The following is a 22,718-nucleotide window of genomic DNA, read 5'->3' on the forward strand; positions in this document are numbered from 1 at the left end:
ATATCTGAAAACAAAACTAACTGTAGTTTTAAAATGTACTTCATCTTAATGCCCTGTAAAGAAAAGGCCTTTGTTGACAGCTGCCCAAAACACACAATCAATCATACCCTCCAAGGTTTTGTCGTCAGCTGCAATTATTATCCGAGTAAACAATTCTTCAACGGTTTACATTTTCACACTCGCAAAGCTTTGTATGTTGCATATGACTTAGTAACCCAATCTTGGCATGAAACATACGTCCACACAGATCACATGAAATGGTTGGGAAAGTGCGGAACTGAGCTTGACTGAACTTTCAGTCCTTGTCGTTTATCCTCTTCACATCGCCGTCGTTCCTCTTGAAACAGTGTGGCGCCGAAGTGTAGGATTCTAAGCAAGGTTTCGTAATACAGATATATTAATCTTCCTCCATGCTCAAATTATAGGTGTTTTCAGTTCTTTACATTGTCACACTGTTTTCCTCCTTCATATACAGTCCTGCAAAGGATTTTTCACAAGTTTTCCATATAGTTAAGGTCTGGGGAAATGGCTGGCCATTTACTACATAAATATCTTTGCAGTGAAACCACTTATTGGTCTTGTAGGAATACCCCTAAACTCTGTGCCATTCTCCTCTGCAAGTGGTAAACGATGGTCTTCAAGCAGTTCCTGATAGTTTGTAGCTTTTGTATGGCCTGAGGGGAAAGAAAGAGTTGCTTATCCTCAATAATTGAATCCACCCCATACCATCAGAAACTTTGCCTCTTGTTGTCTCTTATAAAATACTAGCTAATGTACCCGTGCTTCGCTACGGAATTCTACATTGTATACGGAATTCTAGTGTACACGTTGTGAGCAAGGTTTTATTAAACTGCATAGCTCTTAACGTGATTCTGTAGACGCGACGGCGAAGTCGCCAAACATCTTTTCTCATATGAAGACTGACTTAGAGAAGTTCCATTGTAATGGCAGACCCGCTTGCATACCATCAGTCACAATCAGGTTGGGGAGTTTTCATTATAATGGTAGACACTCACTCTCCACCTGCCTTTTTACATCCTCAGAAAGACTGTCTTAGTGGTTTTCCCAACTGAAATGAACATACATTACAATGACGTCAATAGGAATGGCGCTATTAAAAGCAATGTTTTCATATGAAATAGATCAAATGAAACACCACACATTTTCTCACTTTTAATGAACTGGACGATCTAACAGTCCAAAGTTCCAGAGCTGGAATGACCAAGCCGCAGACTGCCGTGATTCGTGAACACTCTTCGTCTTCTTTTTGGAGGGGAGAGGGTCGAATAGTGGAGACTCCCGGGGCAAAAACTATGCCCTTTTACTAATCTGTTTCCTAGGAGTACGCGATGAGTCAGAAAATATCAATTCACTACACTGGCGGCGGAAAAATCTATGACTTCGAGGCAAATTTTTCTTCCAAACCAGAGGAGAAACCCCCTCTTCACTGATAATTTGAAATAAAATGAATGTAGAATTTAATAAAAGTGAAGAGGAAGAAGCTTTTCTTAAGAAACGGCTCTTTTCAGGGTTGAATCTTGAGTTATTTAGTGGATTGTGGTGCTATAATTTGGAATATGCCTAAATTGTTATTCTAGACCAGGTCATCATAATACTACTACTACTACTACTACTACTACTACTTCTGAGTCAGCCTCTGCCATAAGTATGCACACTGCTCATTCAAAGCAGCGCGTCAGAGTAGGAATCGAATAACGGAAATACTATGAAGAACCCGTGTGTTACGTGCCAGCGGTATCAGAAAATGTATGAACCAGAAGAATGGCATGCTAAAGAAGAAAGTCTTCTAACTCCCCGGCTATTTCCTGTCAATATTCAGTCAGGCTATTATACTCGGTACGCAGCGGAAATGCCATCTATCGGAGTTCAGAGGCAACATAAGAGACAAATAACATCACAACAAACAATGGTCAATGAAATGTTATTGTTGATCAATGTTATACGCTTTCGATATTGTAGGCCTTCACATTTAGTTTTCTTCCGACTCCGAAATACCACTCATCATATTCGGTACGGTAAAACTGAATAAAACATAAACATAAATGGTCGGAAATTGTATTCTCTGTAACTTTTGTTATATAGTACTTTTCGATAGAACCAAAAACATAGGTATTTAAAAATTAAATTTTATGCGCCTTCCCCTAAACTATAATTTCATCCAGGGTGAATAAAATTGTTTATAGCTTAGATTGTAGTTTCTTATTCCCCGACTCTAATATACCGTACTGATTTTCATTAAATTGTGTTAACCCATTTTCTCGTGGTTCGGCATCGATATGGACTTAGAAACAAAAATACAAATTCATGAATATCTGTGTTATCATAGCCGGTACGGCAAAAATGTATACGACATAAATGGTCGGAAATTTGATTCTGTATAACTTTGGATATGTAGTATTTATCGATACTGACACTAATAATATAAATATTTGAGAATTAAATTTTAGGCCTTCCCCTAAACTATCATTTCATTCAGCGTGAATACAATGATTTAGAGCCTGTATTGTAGTGGCTCGTTTTCCGACTTCGTATACCAGTTTTCAATGAGATAGGACCACTAATGACGTAAATATTTAAGAATTAAGTTTTAGGCCTTCCCTAAACTACCATTTCATTCAGCGTGAATAAAATTATTTGTATCTTAGATTGTAGCGACTTATTTCTCGACTTTGCATACCAATTTTTATTAAGATAGGACCACTAATAACATAAATATTTGAAAATTAAATTTTAGGCCTTCCCCTAAACTACCATTTCTGTCAGCGTGAATACAATTATTTACGGCTTAGATTGTAGCGACTTATTCCCCGACTTTGCATACCGATTTTCATTAAATTCTCTGTGGCCGTTTTCTAGTGATGCGTGTACATACAGACAGACAAACAGACAGAAAGACAGACAGACAGAAATTACGGAAAAGTAAAAAGGGCATTTCGTTTTTACTGTGGACATGACCGATAAAGAAATACCATTCTTTTCAAATTCTGAGCAGTGTACAGACAATACTCATACATATAGATCTGCTCTTTTCTTTTTATACAGTACGTATGACAAACAATCGGGACACGAAAACTAAATTTCTTTTCATCACTGAAGAGCACACATTTCCATTCTTCCAAGTCACATGCTCTCCAGCCTACTTAACTCTGTTTTATTTATGTATTATAATTATTATTATTATTATTATTATTATTATTATTATTATTATTATACAAGGCTACTTCTTTCTTTCCTTGTATTTTGACTTGTGGATACCAATAGTGGGATCATGTGAGAGTTGTCCCAGTGTTGTTCCACCAGCACTAATCTTCCTAATAACTTGTTTGGGTTTTTTGTCTAGGTGTCAGTTTCTGTGGTCATTCAGGCAAATGCTTTTTCCTTCTTCATAATTTAACTTCAGAAAATTGTTTACAGCAGTAAGTGATCTGACACTTTGGCTTGCTAGAAAGATAATCCCTCTTCCTAATAGACTGTAATCAGTTCCTGCTGTATGTGGGGACAATTGTGACTTCTAATGCATTTGACTTGATAATGAATGAATCAATCAATACTGATCTGCATTTAGGGCAGTCACCCAGGTGGCAGATTCCCTATCTGTTGTTTTCCTAACCTTTTCCTAAATGATTTCAAAGAAATTGGAAATTTATTGAACGTCTCCCTTGGTAAGTTATTCCAATCCCTAACTCCCCTTCCTATAAATGAATATTTGCCCCAGTTTGTCCTCTTGAATTCCAACTTTATCTTCATATTGTGATCATTCCTACTTTTATAAACGACTTTGGCCTATAATCTCAACACACAAAATGCACAAGGAAGCCCACGCTGCAGATGTAGGCAAGTAGGAGTAGAAATAGAAACAGTATTGTTAAGAAAGATAAGGGATGATCTTATCATTTTGCAATAGTAGAGGGGTATTTTTTAAAATTTTGTAATTAAAGTTTACAAGTAACAAATAATGTGGCAGTGCTATATGTCCTATAAATGTTGTATGTTTCTGTTTAAATTCTATAACTCATGCTACTATTGTTTATTACACCATAACACCACAAAAACATAGTGGTCTTATCAATATGAAACACATCTTGGTTCCCTCTGTGGATCAGAAGTAGTTTGTTAGCCTTGGACAGTATTCTCCAAATGAAACACACACAATGCTCTTTGGTTTCCCTTTCTGTCATTTAACATCGTGAGCCATCTTTCTCTCAAACTTACAGTTTTTGAGATTTTTCACATTATCAACTTCAAAATGGTCCAGCCTGTAGTTCCTCCTCTGTATGCATTCATTCTTACCATGCTGCTGATCTGGGTTACATGTCATCCATTAAACTGGTTTTATTCTTTCTGTGATGTACTTAAATTGTGTGAACATTAATTTGTATTTGAGATTTTAAAAATTATAATATTGTTTTCTGTTTCAGCTCCTCCAGACTGTGAACCTGGCCAGTTATCATGTGCACAGTATGTATGGAACAAGACCTACTGCATTCCACCACACTACCGCTGTGACAAGACAGTGGATTGTGTAGATGGCACAGACGAGGCAGACTGTAGTAAGTATATTTAATCACGGGTATTTATTAAAAACATGCGGCAAATTTAAAGGAGAGTTCATATCATGATTAAGATATGGCCTTGTAGATAACTAGGGGCTGCCTAGCCAAGGTTGTAAAAGTGTGCTTGATTCACCCAGAAGGTTGAGAGTTCGATTCCTCATTAGGAAGACAAAAAATTTGAGAAATTATATTTCTACTCCTGGAGCAGAACTTGGCTATGAGGTTCACTCAGCCTACACCAAAAATGAATACTAGTTTAATTCATGGGAGCAAAGGCAACCGGGCGTAGAGGTAACTACTCTTTCCCACTTAGTGCCGAGATCATGAAAGGTGGAAGCCTTTACCTACTACTCTTACAAGGGCCTTCACGACCTGTGCAGAGGTGGCTTTGTTTAAACCCTAGCCACATCCTGAATTTTGTCCTATAGATGGAATACGTATTGTATAAGTTTGTTTACTTAGCCTTCACTAAATTTGAGACAATCAGTACTATACACATAGTTCCTGGGAAGAGTTAACTTCCCCTGTTTCCTTTTATTAGAGAACTTTACTTTGTACTGATGCTAGTTTTATCTGATATTACTCAGATGGAGGGTTGTAAACGTGTAGGTTTAGCAATAAAAGCATTTTGAAGGTTGTATGCACGACGTGTTGGTTTGAACCCCACCGTCGACAGCTCAGAACAATATTTTCTGCGGTTTGCCATATTTAAACTGGGGCTATACCTTCATTAAGGCCATGGCTGCTACCTTCCTAGTTCTGTTACCTTTTTCTGCTTTGCTGAAAACATGTCTATGTTAAACAACTTGCAAAATATTTTCAGACGATATTATTTCAAAGCATAGATGTTCAAGGAGCTGCAGAATATTATGTTAGCAAGTAACGGCACAAGTATAGTAGATGCTGCAGTCGAATCTCCATACAATAAACTTGCATTAAACTATATCTTAGTATTGTCGTGACCTACCTGTCCTGTGAGACGTTCTAGTGGTCGGTCACTGGCCGTTGAAGTTGGCGTACCACCTTTCCTGCCGAGCGGTTCTGTAGGGAGGTAATTAGTAGGTACGTACTTGGTCCCAGAACTCCCGAAATGAGAAGACTAAGTGAAAGCTACAGTCCTTTATTACTCAGGACGACGGCACCTACTATATACAAGATATATAAAAGTTTTCACTATGTTCGTCTGACGGGAGCTTGCTCACTAGCCTACTGCTCTATGCTAAGATCGAACTCTGCCTTGCGGCACTTTACGTTCAACGGTATCTAGTTCACTGTCGAGAGCTCTTCTGCCATCTTGGATCTGGGTTTTATCTACCCTCAGTCAAGCAAAGGTCAATCCCTTCCCACTACCTTAGGAGCTGGGCCACTCACCCTGCCAAGTGGTGCCCCCTGGATACTAATATCTCAATCTCTTACTCAGTACTCTCGTTTCTCAGTCTTAGGTAGGAAAATAACTGCACTGGGAATGCTAGCTTTGATCCTTTTGTTGGTCGAGACCGAGTGCACTTGTACGGTCTGCTTAGGCACTGGTTTGTCAATAACAAACATCTGCTCATAAATATGTTGTTATTAAAAGCATGTGAGGCAAGCTCTTTTCTTAGTTCTGATTTGCTGAAACATTTCTCCTCCATGCCAACTCTTAAAATATAATAGAATTAACATACAGTTATAATGCCATTACAAGATGTCCCTTATTACTAACTAATATTCTTATACTGGCTTATTCCTCTTTGATACCCTAGGGTCGAGTCCCAGCCGCTGCTTATCTGGCAGTCCACCGGTTCGACCCTTGGGGAGGTTGGTATACACAACAGTATGGTCTCAAGGACGTTAATCTTTATTCATTACAGTGATGAAGCAATTTCAGAAACACTTTGTTGTATCGATATGCATCCCAACCTCAAATGATTCTCAGTAAGCAAGAAACTTATCCCTGCAGTTGGTAGCAGGAATGGCTAATGACTGGGGGATGGGAATTTCCATGAATCATGCATCCTTCAAACATAGCCTTATTTTCCAGTTTTTTGCAGTGCGTTTATATAACGTAGGTATGGGCTCTGTTCAATGCAAGTTAGTAAGTTTGGAAACAAAATCACCAGCCTAACAGCTTGGAATTTCACGGTCTTCAACTTCTATTTTCATTAAAATTACTAGCTTTTAAAGATTTCCATGATGGAATGAAATGTGCTGTGGTTGAGAAAGTAAAACCTCAAATGTTTGCAATTTATGTTGACAACAGTTAGAAGTGTCGGGATAAGTGGAACAGATTCGCAAGTTTGCTTCATTGTTATACAAAGGAGTAGTTCATTGCTCTGAAATCTTGAAGTTCAGTATACATTAAAGAGGCTACCAAAGATAAAATATAAACAAAATTTACTGATTTCTTTCTGGAAAAGAACAGTTTTGCAACAGTTTATTTCAGTACTATGGTATAATGCATTTTACATTTTTAGTGTGTAGTTAAGCCAGATAAAAGCTACAGTATGAGTAAGTACATATTTGGTGATTTTTATTTATTTTTAGTCTCTTTGCCTGTTATCTTGAATTAACCTGTACGTAAAACAGTATTCTGCATACAATTTCCCATTTTCTCAGTATAACACTAACGCTGAGATCTGCTTTGGCCCAAACATATTATTGTTGGGAGGTTCGACTGTGCAAGTGTTTAAAGACTTAAATCAAGCTGGGAAAGTGAAATCTGGAGGAAAAAAAAGACATGCATACATACATACATACATTATCATTATAGACCGTCCGACTCATTGGCTGAACGGTCAGCGTACTGGCCTTCGGTTCAGAGGGTCCTGGGTTCGATTCCCGGCCGGGTCGGGGATTTTAACCTTAATTAGTTAATTCCTACGGCTCAGGGGCTGGGTGTATGTGTTGTCTTCATCATCATTATCACTGCACGCAGGTCGCCTACGGGAGTCAAATAGAAAGACCTGCACCTTGGCGAGCCGAACCCGTCCTGGGATATCCCGGCACTAAAAGCCATACGACATTTCATTATAGACCGTTATGCCTTTCAGTACCGGGCGAGTTGGGCGTGCGGTTAGGGCCACGCAGCTGTGAGCTTGCATCCGGGAGAAAGTGGGTTCGAACCCCACTGTCGGCAGTCCTGCAAATGGTTTTCCATTGTTTCCCATTTTCATACCAGGCAAATGCTGGGGCTGTACCTTAATTAAGGCCACGGCTGCTTCTTTCCCACTCCTAGACCTTTCCTATCCTATCGTTGCCATCGCCAATTGTTAAAAATAACCATGCCTTTCAGCGTTCAGTCTGCAAGCCTCCATGAATTTACTATACTTCTCCACCATCCTCTATTTGCAACTAGTGCTGTGGCCTCATTTAATTCCATACCTCCTATCTTTAAATCGTTAGTAACTATTATTATAATTTAGCATATGACCCATATAATCAAGTTGAGTGCAGAAATAAATTATATACATATTTACATACATGAAAACAATGAACAAGAAAAGACTCCTTACAACTGAATGTCAAGATCTTTGATCCACTGTATTGCTTCTGGAGTTGCCATCAGAAAATCCACTTTGCTGCCTGTGTATGCCCGCATTTCACACTCTCTGACAATATGGTGTATGGTTTGTGGTGCAGCTGCACAGTCACACGCGGGTGTCGGCAACTTGTTCCATTTAAACAATATGTCTCTGCATCTGCCATGGCCTGTTCTTATTCTGTTCAGAGCAGACCATGTTTTATGTGGTAGCTGGAATCCATTTGGAAGTTTGGCATTCGAGAACATACTGTGCAGGTGGATCTCCGTTGCTGCTTCCCACCGTCTTTTCCACTCTGTAGTTGGGTTGTAGCCTCTAGCAGCCATGTCTAAGGCGTTACGTAAAGTTGGTCTTGGTCGCCCTCTACTCCTCTTACCTTCCATAACAGAGTCCATTATTCTCCTAGGTAACCTATCCTCCTCCATTCATCTCACATGACCCCTTTCGCTCCCATAAAGCAAAGTTGGTCTGAAAACAGACCGGTGTAAAAATAGTTTAGTTTGGGAGCTGACTTCCTTCTTGCAGAATACTGTTGATCACAACTGCAAGCTCACTGCATTAGCTTTACTACATCGTGATTCAATCTCTCACACTATATTACCAGAACACACAACCTAAATACTTAAAATTATCTACCTGTTCCAGCTTTGTATCACCAATCTTCCCCCTGACATTAATTTAGTCTTTGAGAGGCTAATTTTCATACCATACTCTTTGCACCTATTTTCAAGTTCCAAGATATTAGACTGCAGGCTTTCAGCACAATCTGCCATAAAATCAAAGTCGTCAGCATAGGCCAGACTTCTTAATACATTTCCACCTAACTGAATCCCTCCCTGACCCTTTATACTTTTCAGCAGATGATCTATGTAAACTACGAACAGCAATGGCGGAATATTACAGCCGTGTCTAACCCCTGTAAATACCCTGAACCAAGGACTCAATTCTCACTGCAGCCCAATTGTCAACATAAATGCCTTCGATTGATTTTAATAATCTACCCTTAATTTCATCTTTTCGCTTGGTACCCTGTTATATGCTTTCTCTAGATCTACGAAACATAAACATAGCTGTCTATTCCTACGAAACATAAACATAGCTGTCTATTCCTCTCGTAACATTTTTCAGTTACCTGGCGCATAACTGAAAATCTGATCCTGACAGCCCCTCTGAGGTCTGAAACCACACTGGTTTTCATCCAACTTCCTCTCAACCACTGATCGCACCCTCCCTTCAAAGATGCCAGTGAATACATTGCCTGGTATACTAATCAATGAGATACCTCAATAGTTGTTGCAATCCTTCACGTTCCCTTGCTTATAGACACTGTAGGTGCAATTGCTGCTTTTGTCCTATCTGAAGGTACCTTTCCAAGACTCCATGCTATCTTACTACTCTATGAAGCCATTTCATCCCTACCTTCCCATTATACTTCACCATTTCAGGTCTAATTTCATCTATTCCTGCTGCTTTGACAATGGAGTTTATTTACCATCCTTTCCACTTCCTCAAGCATAATTTCACCAACATCATTTTCTTCTTCCCCATGAGCTTGGTTGTTCGTGACACCACCAGGAAGATTTCTTTTAATCGTTCTAATTTACTACAGATGTATATCTTTCCCATTCCTCTACATCTGTTTTCTTCCTTCCCAGCTTGTTTTCTATCTTTGTGTGACAATCATTAATAAAGGACTAGAACATGTCAGAGACGAAGTTGCTATATAAATGAGATTTACAGTCCATTTTGACCACTGCTGTTGTTCAACAAAATTGGAAATGATATTGATAGGTAAAAAAATTGTTGTTTTATGATTACAGAATTTCATGCCTGCCAACCCGATGACTTCCACTGTGTAGATGGTGGGCCACCATGTCTACCAAAAGAAAAGCAATGTGATGGCTATTTTGATTGTCGGAACAGACGAGATGAGGAAGGTTGTCCACCAAATCATGGAGTGTCCTGCTCTTTGGATCAGTTTCGTTGTGCCAATGGACAGCGTTGCATCGATAGTTTTCAGAAATGTAATCATCGTAATGATTGCGGAGACAACAGTGATGAAGAGAACTGCAGTAAGTATATGCACTCTTCTAATGCAGTTTCATTATAACCAAGGTGTTCTTTTTCATTCTGAGATGTTAGGTGCATGGTCAACTTTGTTATTTTGAATACCAGCACTTTTTTTCCTTCTGTGTAATATTGCTACTTATGAGCATTGTGCAGTATTGGTAGAATACCGTATTAAGTAATTTCACCTCTAATGTTATGTTTCAGATTTTCCTCCATGCCATGTAGGTCAATTCCGATGTGCCAATGCCCTGTGTATTCCGGCTAGTTTTCACTGTGATGGGTACAGAGACTGTATTGACGGTACTGATGAAAACAATTGCACAGCAATTGCTTGTCCTGAAAATAAGTTCCTTTGCCCACGGGGCGCTCCTGGTGGCGGTCCAAATTGTATTTCACGTACACAACTTTGTGATGGCAAGAAAGACTGTGAAGATTCTGCAGATGAAGAGACTGCATGTTGTGAGTAAAAAGATATGAGATATCAGATTACTCTAGTTCAACCTATGTTAATATTTAAGAAATATGATGCAACCGTATTTGCATAATTTGGTGTTAAATTCATTGTCTTACACATGTAGATTCCAAGGCATTGACTACAGAAATTCTCTGAAGTGAGCCAAAATTCATATTAGGAAAAACATATTTGTACCTCATAAGGAAGGAACCTAGAATATGTTTAAAATTTCAATATACAGCATAAATCAAGACAGTAATGAAAATGTGAAGAAAGGGTGCCTTTACTGATCAAAGGCATGAAAGGTGCACACATACTAGATTAGTCATGTAAAGGTAGGAACATGAATAGGAGCACATAATAGGATAAAAATTAAGAGGTCATTGTAGAAAGAGGGAGCAAGAAAAAGAAGACATTGACAAACATGAAAACATGGAAGTTAAAGGGCAATCTCCACATTATAGTTACAATTTGTGATCCATTTCTCATTGTGCTAATATTTTGAATTATGGAACTTTGATTTCTTGTCATTTCTGGAAGTGTTTATTTCACAAGCTCATTTTCTTTTTGTTCCTAGCAACAAGCAGCTGTTCAGCATTGGGCTGTGAATACAAGTGTCAAGCTTCCCTCACTGGTGGTAGTTGTTACTGTCCAGAAGGCCGGAAAGTTGCCAACGATAGCCGTTCTTGTATAGGTGAGCTATAATTTTCTAAACCTAATAATTATGAATTTGATTTGGCCATATCCATCGTCTCTCCATATCTGTACCCCTTGTGGATGGAAAAATTTATCATGACCCAAACTGTTTCTTATTTCCTTGAAGAGAGTGAGTTGCTGTGTCAGTAATAATAACCAGAATGACAATTTCTTCAAATAAACATCAAAATATATTATTGTATATGCATATTATCAAGTCATAGAAGGGTGTTTTTTTTTTTTTTTGTTCTATAGAAGGGGTTTGAATGGTCATTATTTATGTGTCATATAAATTCAAAACAGAAGTTCTAGAATAAAAGCTTATTTATGCATTACTACATATTAACTTCCTATTCACCCAAGCTTATTTTATGCTGTAGGAATGTGTATTAATTAAGAAGAATTTTTTTAATACTTTAAATGCAGAGGGAAGTGAATTTAAATCATTCCTGTGTGTAAGAGTCCTAGATGAAAACCAGTGGGGATGACTAGACAGCCAGTAATTTCATTGCCCTGCATGATGATTTGGTATCTTAAAACTTCATACCATGGTGTCAGAAAAGTGTACATTCAAAATTAAAGTTCACTCCTTCTAAATCTAAAACTACCATGCAGGACGATTATATTTGTATTGTGTAGTGATACAGTACATGTTCTTGAGTAGTTACACATTTGTAATCTAACTTAATGCGTGTTAAAAGTCTGCTTTGATCATTTTGTGATACCTGACACTGACCAGTTAGTGAAGTACAAATCCTGTCATCTTTCTATTCAGGGACAGACTTTTCTTCTTTGCATCACTGAAAGGTAAATTTTCTGTTGTTCTACCGTGAACAAGCTGTCCCTTTGGTGTAGCGATAGTGTGCCTGCCTCTTACCCAGAGGCTCCGGATTCGATTACCAGCCAAGTCAGGGAGTTTTAGCTGGGTCCGAGTACTGGTTCGAGGTCCCCACATCCTGTGCTATTACAATTGAGGAGCTATCTGACAACGCGATAGCAGCCCTGGTCTAGAAAGCCAAGGATAATGGCCAAGAGGACTAGTCATGCTGACCACACAACACCTTATAATACCAATATAGTTGATCCATTATTGGACGGACATTATAAATTTTTCAGCTAACTCATTCCTGGTTGCCAGCGTTTCACCCCAGTGTGCTAAGTTGGGCTCATCAGTTGGTAAATAGCACACCTATAAAGATGCGTGGCTAGTGCATACTGTGGAGGCCACTGCGTAGGCTACTTGTAGCCACTGGCAGTGCCAATGCACTATGAGAGACTTTGTCATTTTTCAGAAATTGATGCCTGCCTGGCCATCAGATGATATAGATGTTGATTCCCATAGGGAATGCTGGCAACCAGGAATGAGTTGGCTGGAAAATTTATAATGTCCAATAACGGACCAGCTATATTGCTATATAAATTTACTAATTCGGAACGAATATTTCAGGTTCCCTATGCGAATCAACATCTATATAAACACAACACCTTGTAATCTGTAGGCCTTCAGGCTGAACAGTGGTTACTTGGTAGGCCACGGCCTTTTGGGGCTATCGTGCCATGGGGTTTGGTTTTTGTGTTGTGGACAGGGTTTTATATTAGGCCATGCTGAGTAACTCAAATGGTATTGTGCTGGTTTTTGGACCTCGTGAAGACAGGCTTGATCGTAAAAGAACTCTGCAGGACAAAGTTTCCACATGTAGCCAATATTACTCATGCAAACGGGGATATCACATGGCACTTTCTGTATCAACCTTGTGCTCTTTTGAACTCAAAGTGGGATGGGTTCCCTGTTAGTACCAGCAGCTAATATACTTTTGTTTATTTAAAAAAATAGTTTTAAAGGAGATCAGGTCTTTTGATATTTGTCACTGCCAAGCAGCTGTTGTTTTTATCTCCCATGGGATCCGATTTGATTGTAACTTCTGGTGGTGAAGATCTTGAATAAAATTTTACTGCTGTGTATAGTAGATTTATTTGCTTCAGTTTTTTTTTTTTTTTTTTAACTTAATTGGCTTTTGTGACAGACCTCATATCAGGGTTTGCTATTTAAAAAGGTGTTCCAGTATATAGCTTGCTGTTCTGTTCTCTAGATCGAGATGAGTGTGCTGAATGGGGATTCTGTGACCAGCTCTGCACCAACACGGTGGGGTCATATACCTGCTCTTGCATACCTGGCTATGTCTTGGTAGATCGCACTCATTGTATGTCACAGAATTCGAGTGAACCTATGGAACTGTTTTTTGCTCACGATCGTTCTGTGTGGAGGATGGGGCTTCATGGAGAACACAAGAGACTCATGGCTAATACAACTGGTGCCAGTGGTTTGGATTTCCATTATGAACGCAATCTACTCTTTTGGTCAGACATCAAAACACGCAAGGTAATTGAATTCTCTTTATTTGTTGGTGCATTCATTCATTCATTCATTCATTCATTCATTCATTCATTCATTCATTCATTCATTCATTCATTCATTCATTCATTCATTCATTCATTCATTCATTCATTCCAAGAGAAAACCTGAGGAATTAATATTGAACTATAATGTTTGGACAATAGACATTATTCCTTATTTTCATTCCTTTAAGGCAAAACTCAGGCAATAAATTCAAGCTGAGAAAGCAAAAATAGAAAGTGACCTACCTAGGCAAGAGTGTTCACCTCTGTAGCATAACAGTTAGTGCTATTAGCTGCTGTCCTCAGAGGTTCAGGTTTGATTCCCGGTGCTGCCAGGGATTTAAGCCTGAAAGGAGGGCTGGAATGTGGTTAAAATACTACATGCAGCTCACCTCCGTTGAGGTTGTGCATGAAAAGAGCTGCACCACCTTGAGTCAAGGATAAGAGTTTACTTTTCATCTAGGCAAGTAGCCCTACTCACCAACAAGCAGAATGAAACAAACAAATCTCAATATTCTGTGTTCTCCTAACACTTGCATATGTTGAAATCATTTAATTAATTTATTAAAACACAATGTGTACAGTCAAGTTTTTCACCACTCTGTCATTTCTGTGATTAGAGATTGAGGTCTGTTTACACATTCCACTAAATGGTATTTAGAGCATGGATTATTGTATTTCTTGCAGACGCAATCCTCCTTGGGTTCATGGAATGCCTCATTCTGGCAGATCCTTCCATGAAACCCGTGGACAGCAAATCGTGTATATAGATGTCGAAGTTTGAAATTCGGTCCCTTCCAAATTTCTGACTTCATTGCATCAGTCTCCATTATTTCTTGGGGTATCTCGTCGGCTTTTTTCCGTCTCTCCTCGATGATAGTTTTATATGCACGCATTTCCGGTAGATCAAAAATGTGCTTTATGTCTTCCATGAAGAAGGTTTCCTGTGCTATTTTATAGGCGTAGCTATTTCTTGAGAATTTTGATATTGAGAGAGCTCTCTTAATAAATCTCGCTTTGATGCTTTCTAGCTTCCTAAGGTTGTTCACTGACAAGTAAGGCCAAATTAATTGAATGCCATATGTGACAGTTGGCATAACTTTAATTTTGAATAGTTTCATCGCTGTTGATAGGGATAGATTTTGGAGTTTGGGGATATCGTATGAGACTTTCGTTGCTGCCGTAGCTCGCTCCGGTACATGTAGGGAGAAAGCCGTTCCAGTAGTTTGCAGGCCCCGATTTACAAATGGGCGGACTGGGCATTCGCCCAGGGCGCCAGTTTTTGAGGGGCAGCGGCCAGCGGATCGAGTAATTATGGCCTGCGTGAATTACGTCTTAAATTCATTACACTCAAATTACTTTTACTTTCCACAAATTATTTCAATTCTTTTATTAGCCTATATAAATCAATTTAAACTATTCTAACTTTAAAACCGGAATTTAATCTATATAGGGTATTTAAATTTTATGAAGAAAAATTAATAACTGCAAACAATAAGAAAGGTAATATTTAACTCGTGCGGGTGCTGGGTGGGCAGTTGTAATTGGTAGCTTTGCAACCCTGTTAGTCTAGACAACCCTGTCTGTCATTGGCTCGTGACGGTTTGTGTGTGTATTATTGTTTACATCCGCTCACCATCAACCTGATAACCTCACCTAGCCAACTTATTGTCTCGTGTAATTCTTACATGTTTTTCAGTATTTGTCCAAGGGTGAAAAGTTAAGTAGTGCTGAACAAAAATGAACGCGCTGCTAAAAAGCAGAGTGACGAACTTGAACTAATTAAAGTGCCTAATTCATCTTCTATTGATGATCCTGCTACTTGGAATTCATCAGTTGAGAATATTATTAAACATCGTCCAAAACAGAAACGTAATGGTGGACTTTTCGAAATCTCTGGGAACTTACAATGATGGTACAAGAACATTGTCTCAAAACTTGTTTAAGAGTACTCTTCCGAATGGAGACGTTGTTTTAAGAGATTCGTTATTGTATTCACAGTCAACTGGGAAAGTATTCTGTATGGAAAAAAATATTTCTTTTCAAAAACATTTTATGTAAATTAACTGATTAATGTTTATAACTAAGAACAATGTATTTTAAATCAGTGTGTGAAGTTTCATGATTCTAATTCGAGTAGTGTTAGTTACATAGCGTTTCCTTTGATATTGTTGTAAAACTCATATTCTTGAAAACTGTAATCTTTAATTTTTAAACAATAAAAAAAACGAGCAGATTGGTGGGGGAGGGCGTTTAAAGATTGTTTGCCCAGGGCGCTAACTACTTGAAATCGGGGCCTGGTAGTTTGTAATACAACACCCAGGTATTTGAAGTTGGATACGAATTCTAAAGGTTCTTCTTTGCATTTTAGTTGATCCATATTAGATATCCTTCCTCCCCTTCTAAATTTCATAGCCTTTGTTTTGGAACTATTTATTTCCATAGAATTATCTATCTTCCATACCCTAATGTTCTCCATGGCACTTTGTAGGTCCTCACGGTATCTTGAGAGGATGACCATGTCATCCGCATACATAAGCAGTTTGACTGATCTTGAGTCTATAGATTGCCCAATATCCGAGGTCATTACGTTAAAGAGAACTAGACTCGTCGGATCCCCTTGTAGAACACCCTTGGTTCGAGTGATACTCCTCGACGTGGTGGTGCCATCATAGATTGTTACATAGTTCACATTTAAAATCTATTTCATTGTTTCTAATTCACTATTGGAAGTGCCTAATATGTTTTCCAACTTATGGATAAGTATCCTTCTGTTAATACAGTCAAATGCCTTGAAATAGTCTATATATATTGCATACAGCATTCTACCAGGTTGCATTAAGGTCGTTGTTATTTCTTGCACAAGATCCTGCACAGCCTGTAGAGTTGATTTCCCCGGGGTAAAGCCGTATTAATTCGATGGTATGTTAGCACGTAGACCTTGTTCCATCTGTCTTAGGAGTTTAGAGAAGGTTTTGAACATAACATTTTCCAGGGCAATTCCCCTGTAAGAGTTTGGATCCTCCTCCTTCCCTTTTCCTTTGTAAATCACAATTATGAGCGTCTTCCTCCATTGTTCTGGAATTGACTTACGTTTTAGGCATTCATTGAATAGGCATGTTAGCGGATCTAGCAGGTCATGAAGTGTGTCTTTTAAATGTTCTATGTAAATCCCATCAGGTCCAGCTGCTTTGTTATTTTTCCCATTGCTTATAAGTTGGCTGACCTCCTCTCTTGTGATTGGGCACTTGTCTTGGATGTTTGTCAGTTGCGAAGTGAAGCCGTTTGTCCTTATGTTCGTTTCTCCAAGAAGATGACGAAAATGTAACTCACATTGTGCATGTTTACAAGAGGAGTTGATGCCTGATTCCTTGAGTACTTTTAAGATTTTATAAGGCTTCGCTTCTGCCTCGAATAATAACTTCTGTTCTATATATAAATCATATGCGTATGTGTAATATTGATCTCTATCATATAGCTCCTTGATGTATACATTGTTTTTTTCCTTATACAGGGAAACTTTTCTTTCCTTTATTATTCCATTCTACTTTATTTCTGTAAATACTTGAAGTAGAGAATCAATACTGTTAGGAGAGGGCATAGAAGTCATAAGTAAGGCCTCAATTAAAGTATGGTCCCAGTGTATGGGACCCCTGCCAGGATTAATTGATTTGGGAACTGGAAAAATTCCAAAGAAAATCAGCACTATTTGTTCTCTGTGATTTCCGACAAAAGAGTAGTTGTACAAAAAGGACTGGGGAAGACTTAGGAGTAAGGAGACAAGCTGTTCGAATTAACGGTTTGTTCTGAGCTATCATTGAAGAGATGGTATGAAATGACATTAGTAGATAAATAAGGTTGAGCGGTGTTTTTAAAAGTAGGAAAGATCACAATATGAAGATAGTTTTCAATTCAAGAGGAAAAATTGAGGCAAATATTTGTTTACTAGCAAGATACCCGTGCTTCGCTATGGTATAATACTGAAATTTATAATTGAATGCTTAACGTTTTGTATATAACCCACCGGTATTCGCGATCTGACTCATTTTCTGAGAGATTACGGCAACGTTCCTCCCATTTTTCAATCTTTTTTCCAGCAATCGATTTCGTACTTCCCGGCCTAGGTACAGGTATTCCACCCGATCAGTTGGATCCCTAAATCTTTGCCATCTTTTCCTATAAGCATTTTTAATGTGGATCAAATCCTTGAGGACATCTGGGGTGGTGTCGTCTTGGGTGCCTTGGCAGTACTGAACCCACAGCTGGACTGCATTCGTAGTCATTACCCGTCCAGGACCCGTTTCCAGTGCGCCCGCACATTTTGACGACAGTCCAGAACATTATTATTATTATTATTATTGATGTTCTGGACCCCACAGCAAAATGCAAGACCACTACTTGGCGGTAAATTACATCTGCTGCCGCTGTCATTGATGCCAGTATGACCAGCACCATTGTCGCCCATAGGCAAGTGCGCAGGATTTCTGGCGATACGAATGACATACTTCCATGCATTATTGACCTTGTTATAGACGTGAACAATTACATGGTCAATCTCATTCCTATCGTTTATTTCAAATGTGTTAAAAAAAATTTTAAAATTTTTTAAAATTTTATTTTATTTTATTTTTTTATTTACCGGGCGAGTTGGCCGTGCGCGTAGAGGCGCGCGGCTGTGAGCTTGCATCCGGGAGATAGTAGGTTCGAATCCCACTATCGGCAGCCCTGAAGATGGTTTTCCGTGGTTTCCCATTTTCACACCAGGCAAATGCTGGGGCTGTACCTTAATTAAGGCCACGGCCGCTTCATTCCAACTCCTAGGCCTTTCCTATCCCATCGTCGCCATAAGACCTATCTGTGTCGGTGCGACGTAAAGCCCCTAGCAAAAAAAAAAAAAAATTTTTTTTATATGCCAGGAGAATCTAATGTAAACTAAGAAAGTTCTCCAAGGAAAAAGATGGCTCTTGAAAACGAACCCAGGAAAGATTATAAATGATCGGTTTATGATCAGAATAAGTATATTGAAAATCCACAGGCTGTTTCCAGTCATTCAACCGGGTCAGGAATGGAATGAATAAGCCCCCAGCTAGCGGTGAGGATAGGAATTGTGCCGGCTGCCGAAGCCTATCGCACTCCTCTGGGGCAATGATTAATGAATGTGAAATGAAATGATATTGCAGAGTGTTGCTGGAATGAATGATGATGGGGAAAACCAGAGTACCCGGAGAAAAACCTGTCTCGCCTCCGCTTTGTCCAGCACAAATCTCAAATGGAGTGACCTGGATTTGAACCACGGAACCCAGCGGTGAGAGGCCAGCGCGCTGCCGCCTGAACCACAGAGGCTTACTATAAGTACATTATGAACAGTAAAATTAATTGGTCTCACCTCCTTTTTCACCCCACCACGGTTAAGTTGATTCCCCCCCCCCAAAAAAAAAAGAAGGCATGTTTCTTTATGTTTAAAGGAGATTCCAAATACCAATGTTCATGTGTGTTGCCTTCAGTTTTGAGATATAAGTATTCCCATGAAAATAATTAACTTTTTCCCACTTACTTTCACATTTCCCCGCCCCCTCTTAGGTGAATTTTCCGGCAAAAATATTTGTTTCTTTAAAAGAAAAGGATCTTATAAATACTGATTATCTTCAGTTTTTGAGATATGTGTCCTCATGAAACAAATTCAAAGCCTTTTCACACCCGTCCCCAAAGATGATCCCCCAAACAAAATGCGTTGTTTCATTTTTAAAGATGATCTAAATACCAATTTTCACGTCTGTAACAACTTTAGTTTTTATTGGATGTAAGTACCCTCATACAATTAATTCAATTAATTTTTCAATTTTTTCACCTCCCCCTTCCCTTCATTGGATTTTCCGAGAATACCTGTTTCTTTACTTTAACAGGAGATTCCAAATACTAGTTTTTACATCTGTAACATTTTACAGTTTCTGAGATATACTGTAGATATAGTCTTTCTAAAAATTCACCCCAATTTGTCACTCCTGTTAAAAAAAAAAAAAAAAAAAATGTTCTGTATTTTTAAAGGAGATCCCATATACTAATTGTTAGGTCTGTAATACCTTCAGTTTCTGAGATATAAGTAGGCCTATCCTCATTAAAGGCATTCAACTCATTTTTCACTCCTTTTCACCCCTCTTATTGGGATTTTCCGAAAACAAAAAGTATGTGTTTCTTTATTTTTAAAGGAGATTCTAAATACCAATTTCTACGTCTGTAAACTTTTACAGTTTCGAGATATAGATACAATCATTTTAAAAATCCACCCCCCTTGTCACCCCCTGTTATTTGGATTTTCCAAAAACAACAAAAACGTGTTTCTTTATTTTTAAAGGAGGTTCCAAATTTAAATTTTCCTGACTGTAACATCTTCAGTTTTTGAGATATAAGTCTCCTCATAAAAGGTGTTTATACCCTTCCCCCCCCCCCCTTTTCACCCCGCCCCCCCCCCCCCTTCATGGGATTTTCCAAAAACAAACAAATGTGTTTCTTTATTTTTAAAGGAGATTCCAAATACCAATTTTTATTACTCTAAACCTTTAAGTTTTTGAGATATCTATATCCTCATTTTAAAAATGAACCCCCCTTTTAACCCCATTAGCGACGGAATATCCAAAAATCCTCCCTTAGTGAACACTTACATGTTAATATGAATGCATCCCCAAAATTTCATTTCTATATGTCCAGGAGTTTCGGATCGGCGATGATGAATCTGTCAGTCAGTCAGTCAGTCAGTCAGTCAGTCAGGACAAGTTATTTTATATATATAGGTAGGAAGATAAGTTAGGGATTGGAATAATGTACCAAGGCAGATGTTCAATAATTTTCCAACTTCTTTGAAATTATTTAGGAAAAGTCCAGGTAAACAACTAATAGGGAATCAATCATCTGGGTGACTGTATTAAATGCAGATCAGTTGTGATACATTGAATGAATGATTGATTGGATAAACACAATGACAGGTCAGCCACTGAAGAAGGTGCAACAGAAAGAGAAGAGCAGGACAAAAATATGAAAACACCGTAAGGACAAGGAAAATCTCTACATTCTTTTGCACTGCTGAACCTCAAGATGGGCTTTCTCTTCATCAATCCCAGTTCAATTACATCTGCTTTTTTTTTGGCCCCCAAAATGTTTTTCTGCTTTCAAGCCTCATCAGGATGGTGGGTTTCAACATTCATTGAGCAGCCATCTTGCAGATCTTCAATCTTGATAGAGGAAGTGTAGGATAAGAAGAAAGGCAAATAAAAAAGGGAAGAGTCAAAGATAAAGAAGAGTACATCTGATAAAAAGAGTGGAAATGCAGAAAAAGGAAATGATTCCTAATAGATCGATATAAGTAGCAGAAAGGAAAAAGCAAGTGACAAATAAAGTAGTATAGAAAATAGGAACATATAATACCCCTCGTTTCCTCTTCCTACGCTGACCTGCCATTATATACACGCTATTATGTATTCCTTTTCACATTCCGATCTTTCTGTATGAAATGATTTATTACTTGTTTGTTCGTTCAATTTCCATTACTACAATTAATTTTCCTTGGGTCTCAAGTTTGTTGCATGACAGATGAATCCTATAACTCCTATTTTGTAGTCCCAATTTAATGTAAAATTGATTGTTTTATTTATTTATTTATTTATTTATTTATTTATTTATTTATTTATTTATTACTGAGTACTTCATTCAATACGTCTGTCTACAATGTTTAAACATTTTACTAACTCACACAGATTTTTGGTTCACCCGTTTGTCTTACTGTTCCAGGTGCTTTTCATTTTTCTATTGTTTAATTTCTCACATCCTTTCATGTCTCCATTTCAGTTTCATATCGGTATTCTAAACAACTAGCATGATTAGTTTCATGTTTTACTTCTACCTAACGTATGCTTTATCACAGGTTGGCCAACTGAAAAGCTCTAGTGATTACATTTACTCTGACTAGACAACACTCAAACCTAAGAGATAGGGTAAATGCTCCAGTAAAAGGCCATTTAAGGATCATAAAATTGAATTTAATCATTGAAATTAGTGATCTAAGAATACAAAGTTTTCTTCAGTTCTTCTCTGGAGAATGGGAACTTGAACTGCTTGGTTCAGTACCCTAAAATACAACAACAGATAACAAATACGGTGGCAAACTTTCCATTTGTTTGAACTTTAATGAATGACCATTTTGTTCTATTCTTTGACTACTCTTGCACCAGTAAATAATGAGGACAAAATTATATAAGAACTTTGTTTTCTCAATTCTGCATTTTACAAATATTCTACAGCAGTTTGGAAGTATGTATACATGAGGGACAGTACTAACATGCATGCCAGTAGAATCAAAAAGTAACTTTGGCTGGCTCTACCTCTCTGTTCAGGGTACTTCTCTGCTGTGCCTGCTTAGGGTATAACCTATGATCCCAGAGTAAAAGGAAACATTATGCTTCAAGTATTATTCAACATACATACATACATACATACATACATACATACATACATACATACATACATACATACATACATACATACATACATACATACATACATACATACATACATACAAAATTATAGACCGTTATGCCTTTCAGCATTCAGTCTGCAAGCCTCTGTGAATTTACTAAATGTTGCCACAATCCTCTATTTGCAACTAGTGCTGTGGGATTGGTATATTTTGAATTAATACCTGAATGTCAAACTGTTGCTAAGGAGATGTATGTCACAATTCTTCAATGTCTTTATGTTGCAGTGCAATGAATGATACCTTATTTGTGGCAAACAGAGAATTGGGTTCTCAGTCATAGCAATGCACCAGTACTCAAACTACCCCATAACATACCTGCCCTACCTCATCCTCCACATTCTCTAGCACATTACTACCCATTTCCAAAAGTCAAAACTCTGCTCAGCAGAAGTATCTGTGAACGTGAATTTAATTGGTGACTGTTTACGCAAGGGATATGTTTGTAAAAGATACAGCTTTTTTCTTCTTTCTGCCCTGTCTAC

At 38.2% G+C, this 22,718-nt stretch overlaps 1 protein-coding gene across 1 annotated transcript in view; it reads left to right on the plus strand.

Annotated features, from left to right (window-relative positions):
* Positions 1–22,718, plus strand: part of mgl (megalin) — a 213,688-nt gene that overhangs the window by 11,226 nt on the left and 179,744 nt on the right. Inside the window, exons 2-6 of the mRNA XM_067142002.2 lie at positions 4,440–4,571; positions 9,913–10,164; positions 10,367–10,621; positions 11,194–11,310; positions 13,403–13,692. Of these exons, the coding sequence (XP_066998103.2) occupies positions 4,440–4,571; positions 9,913–10,164; positions 10,367–10,621; positions 11,194–11,310; positions 13,403–13,692 (1,046 nt within the window). The remainder of the gene's footprint in view (positions 1–4,439; positions 4,572–9,912; positions 10,165–10,366; positions 10,622–11,193; positions 11,311–13,402; positions 13,693–22,718) is intronic.

This window comes from Anabrus simplex, chromosome 2, assembly GCF_040414725.1.
Source record: "Anabrus simplex isolate iqAnaSimp1 chromosome 2, ASM4041472v1, whole genome shotgun sequence".
NCBI lineage: Eukaryota > Metazoa > Arthropoda > Insecta > Orthoptera > Tettigoniidae > Anabrus > Anabrus simplex.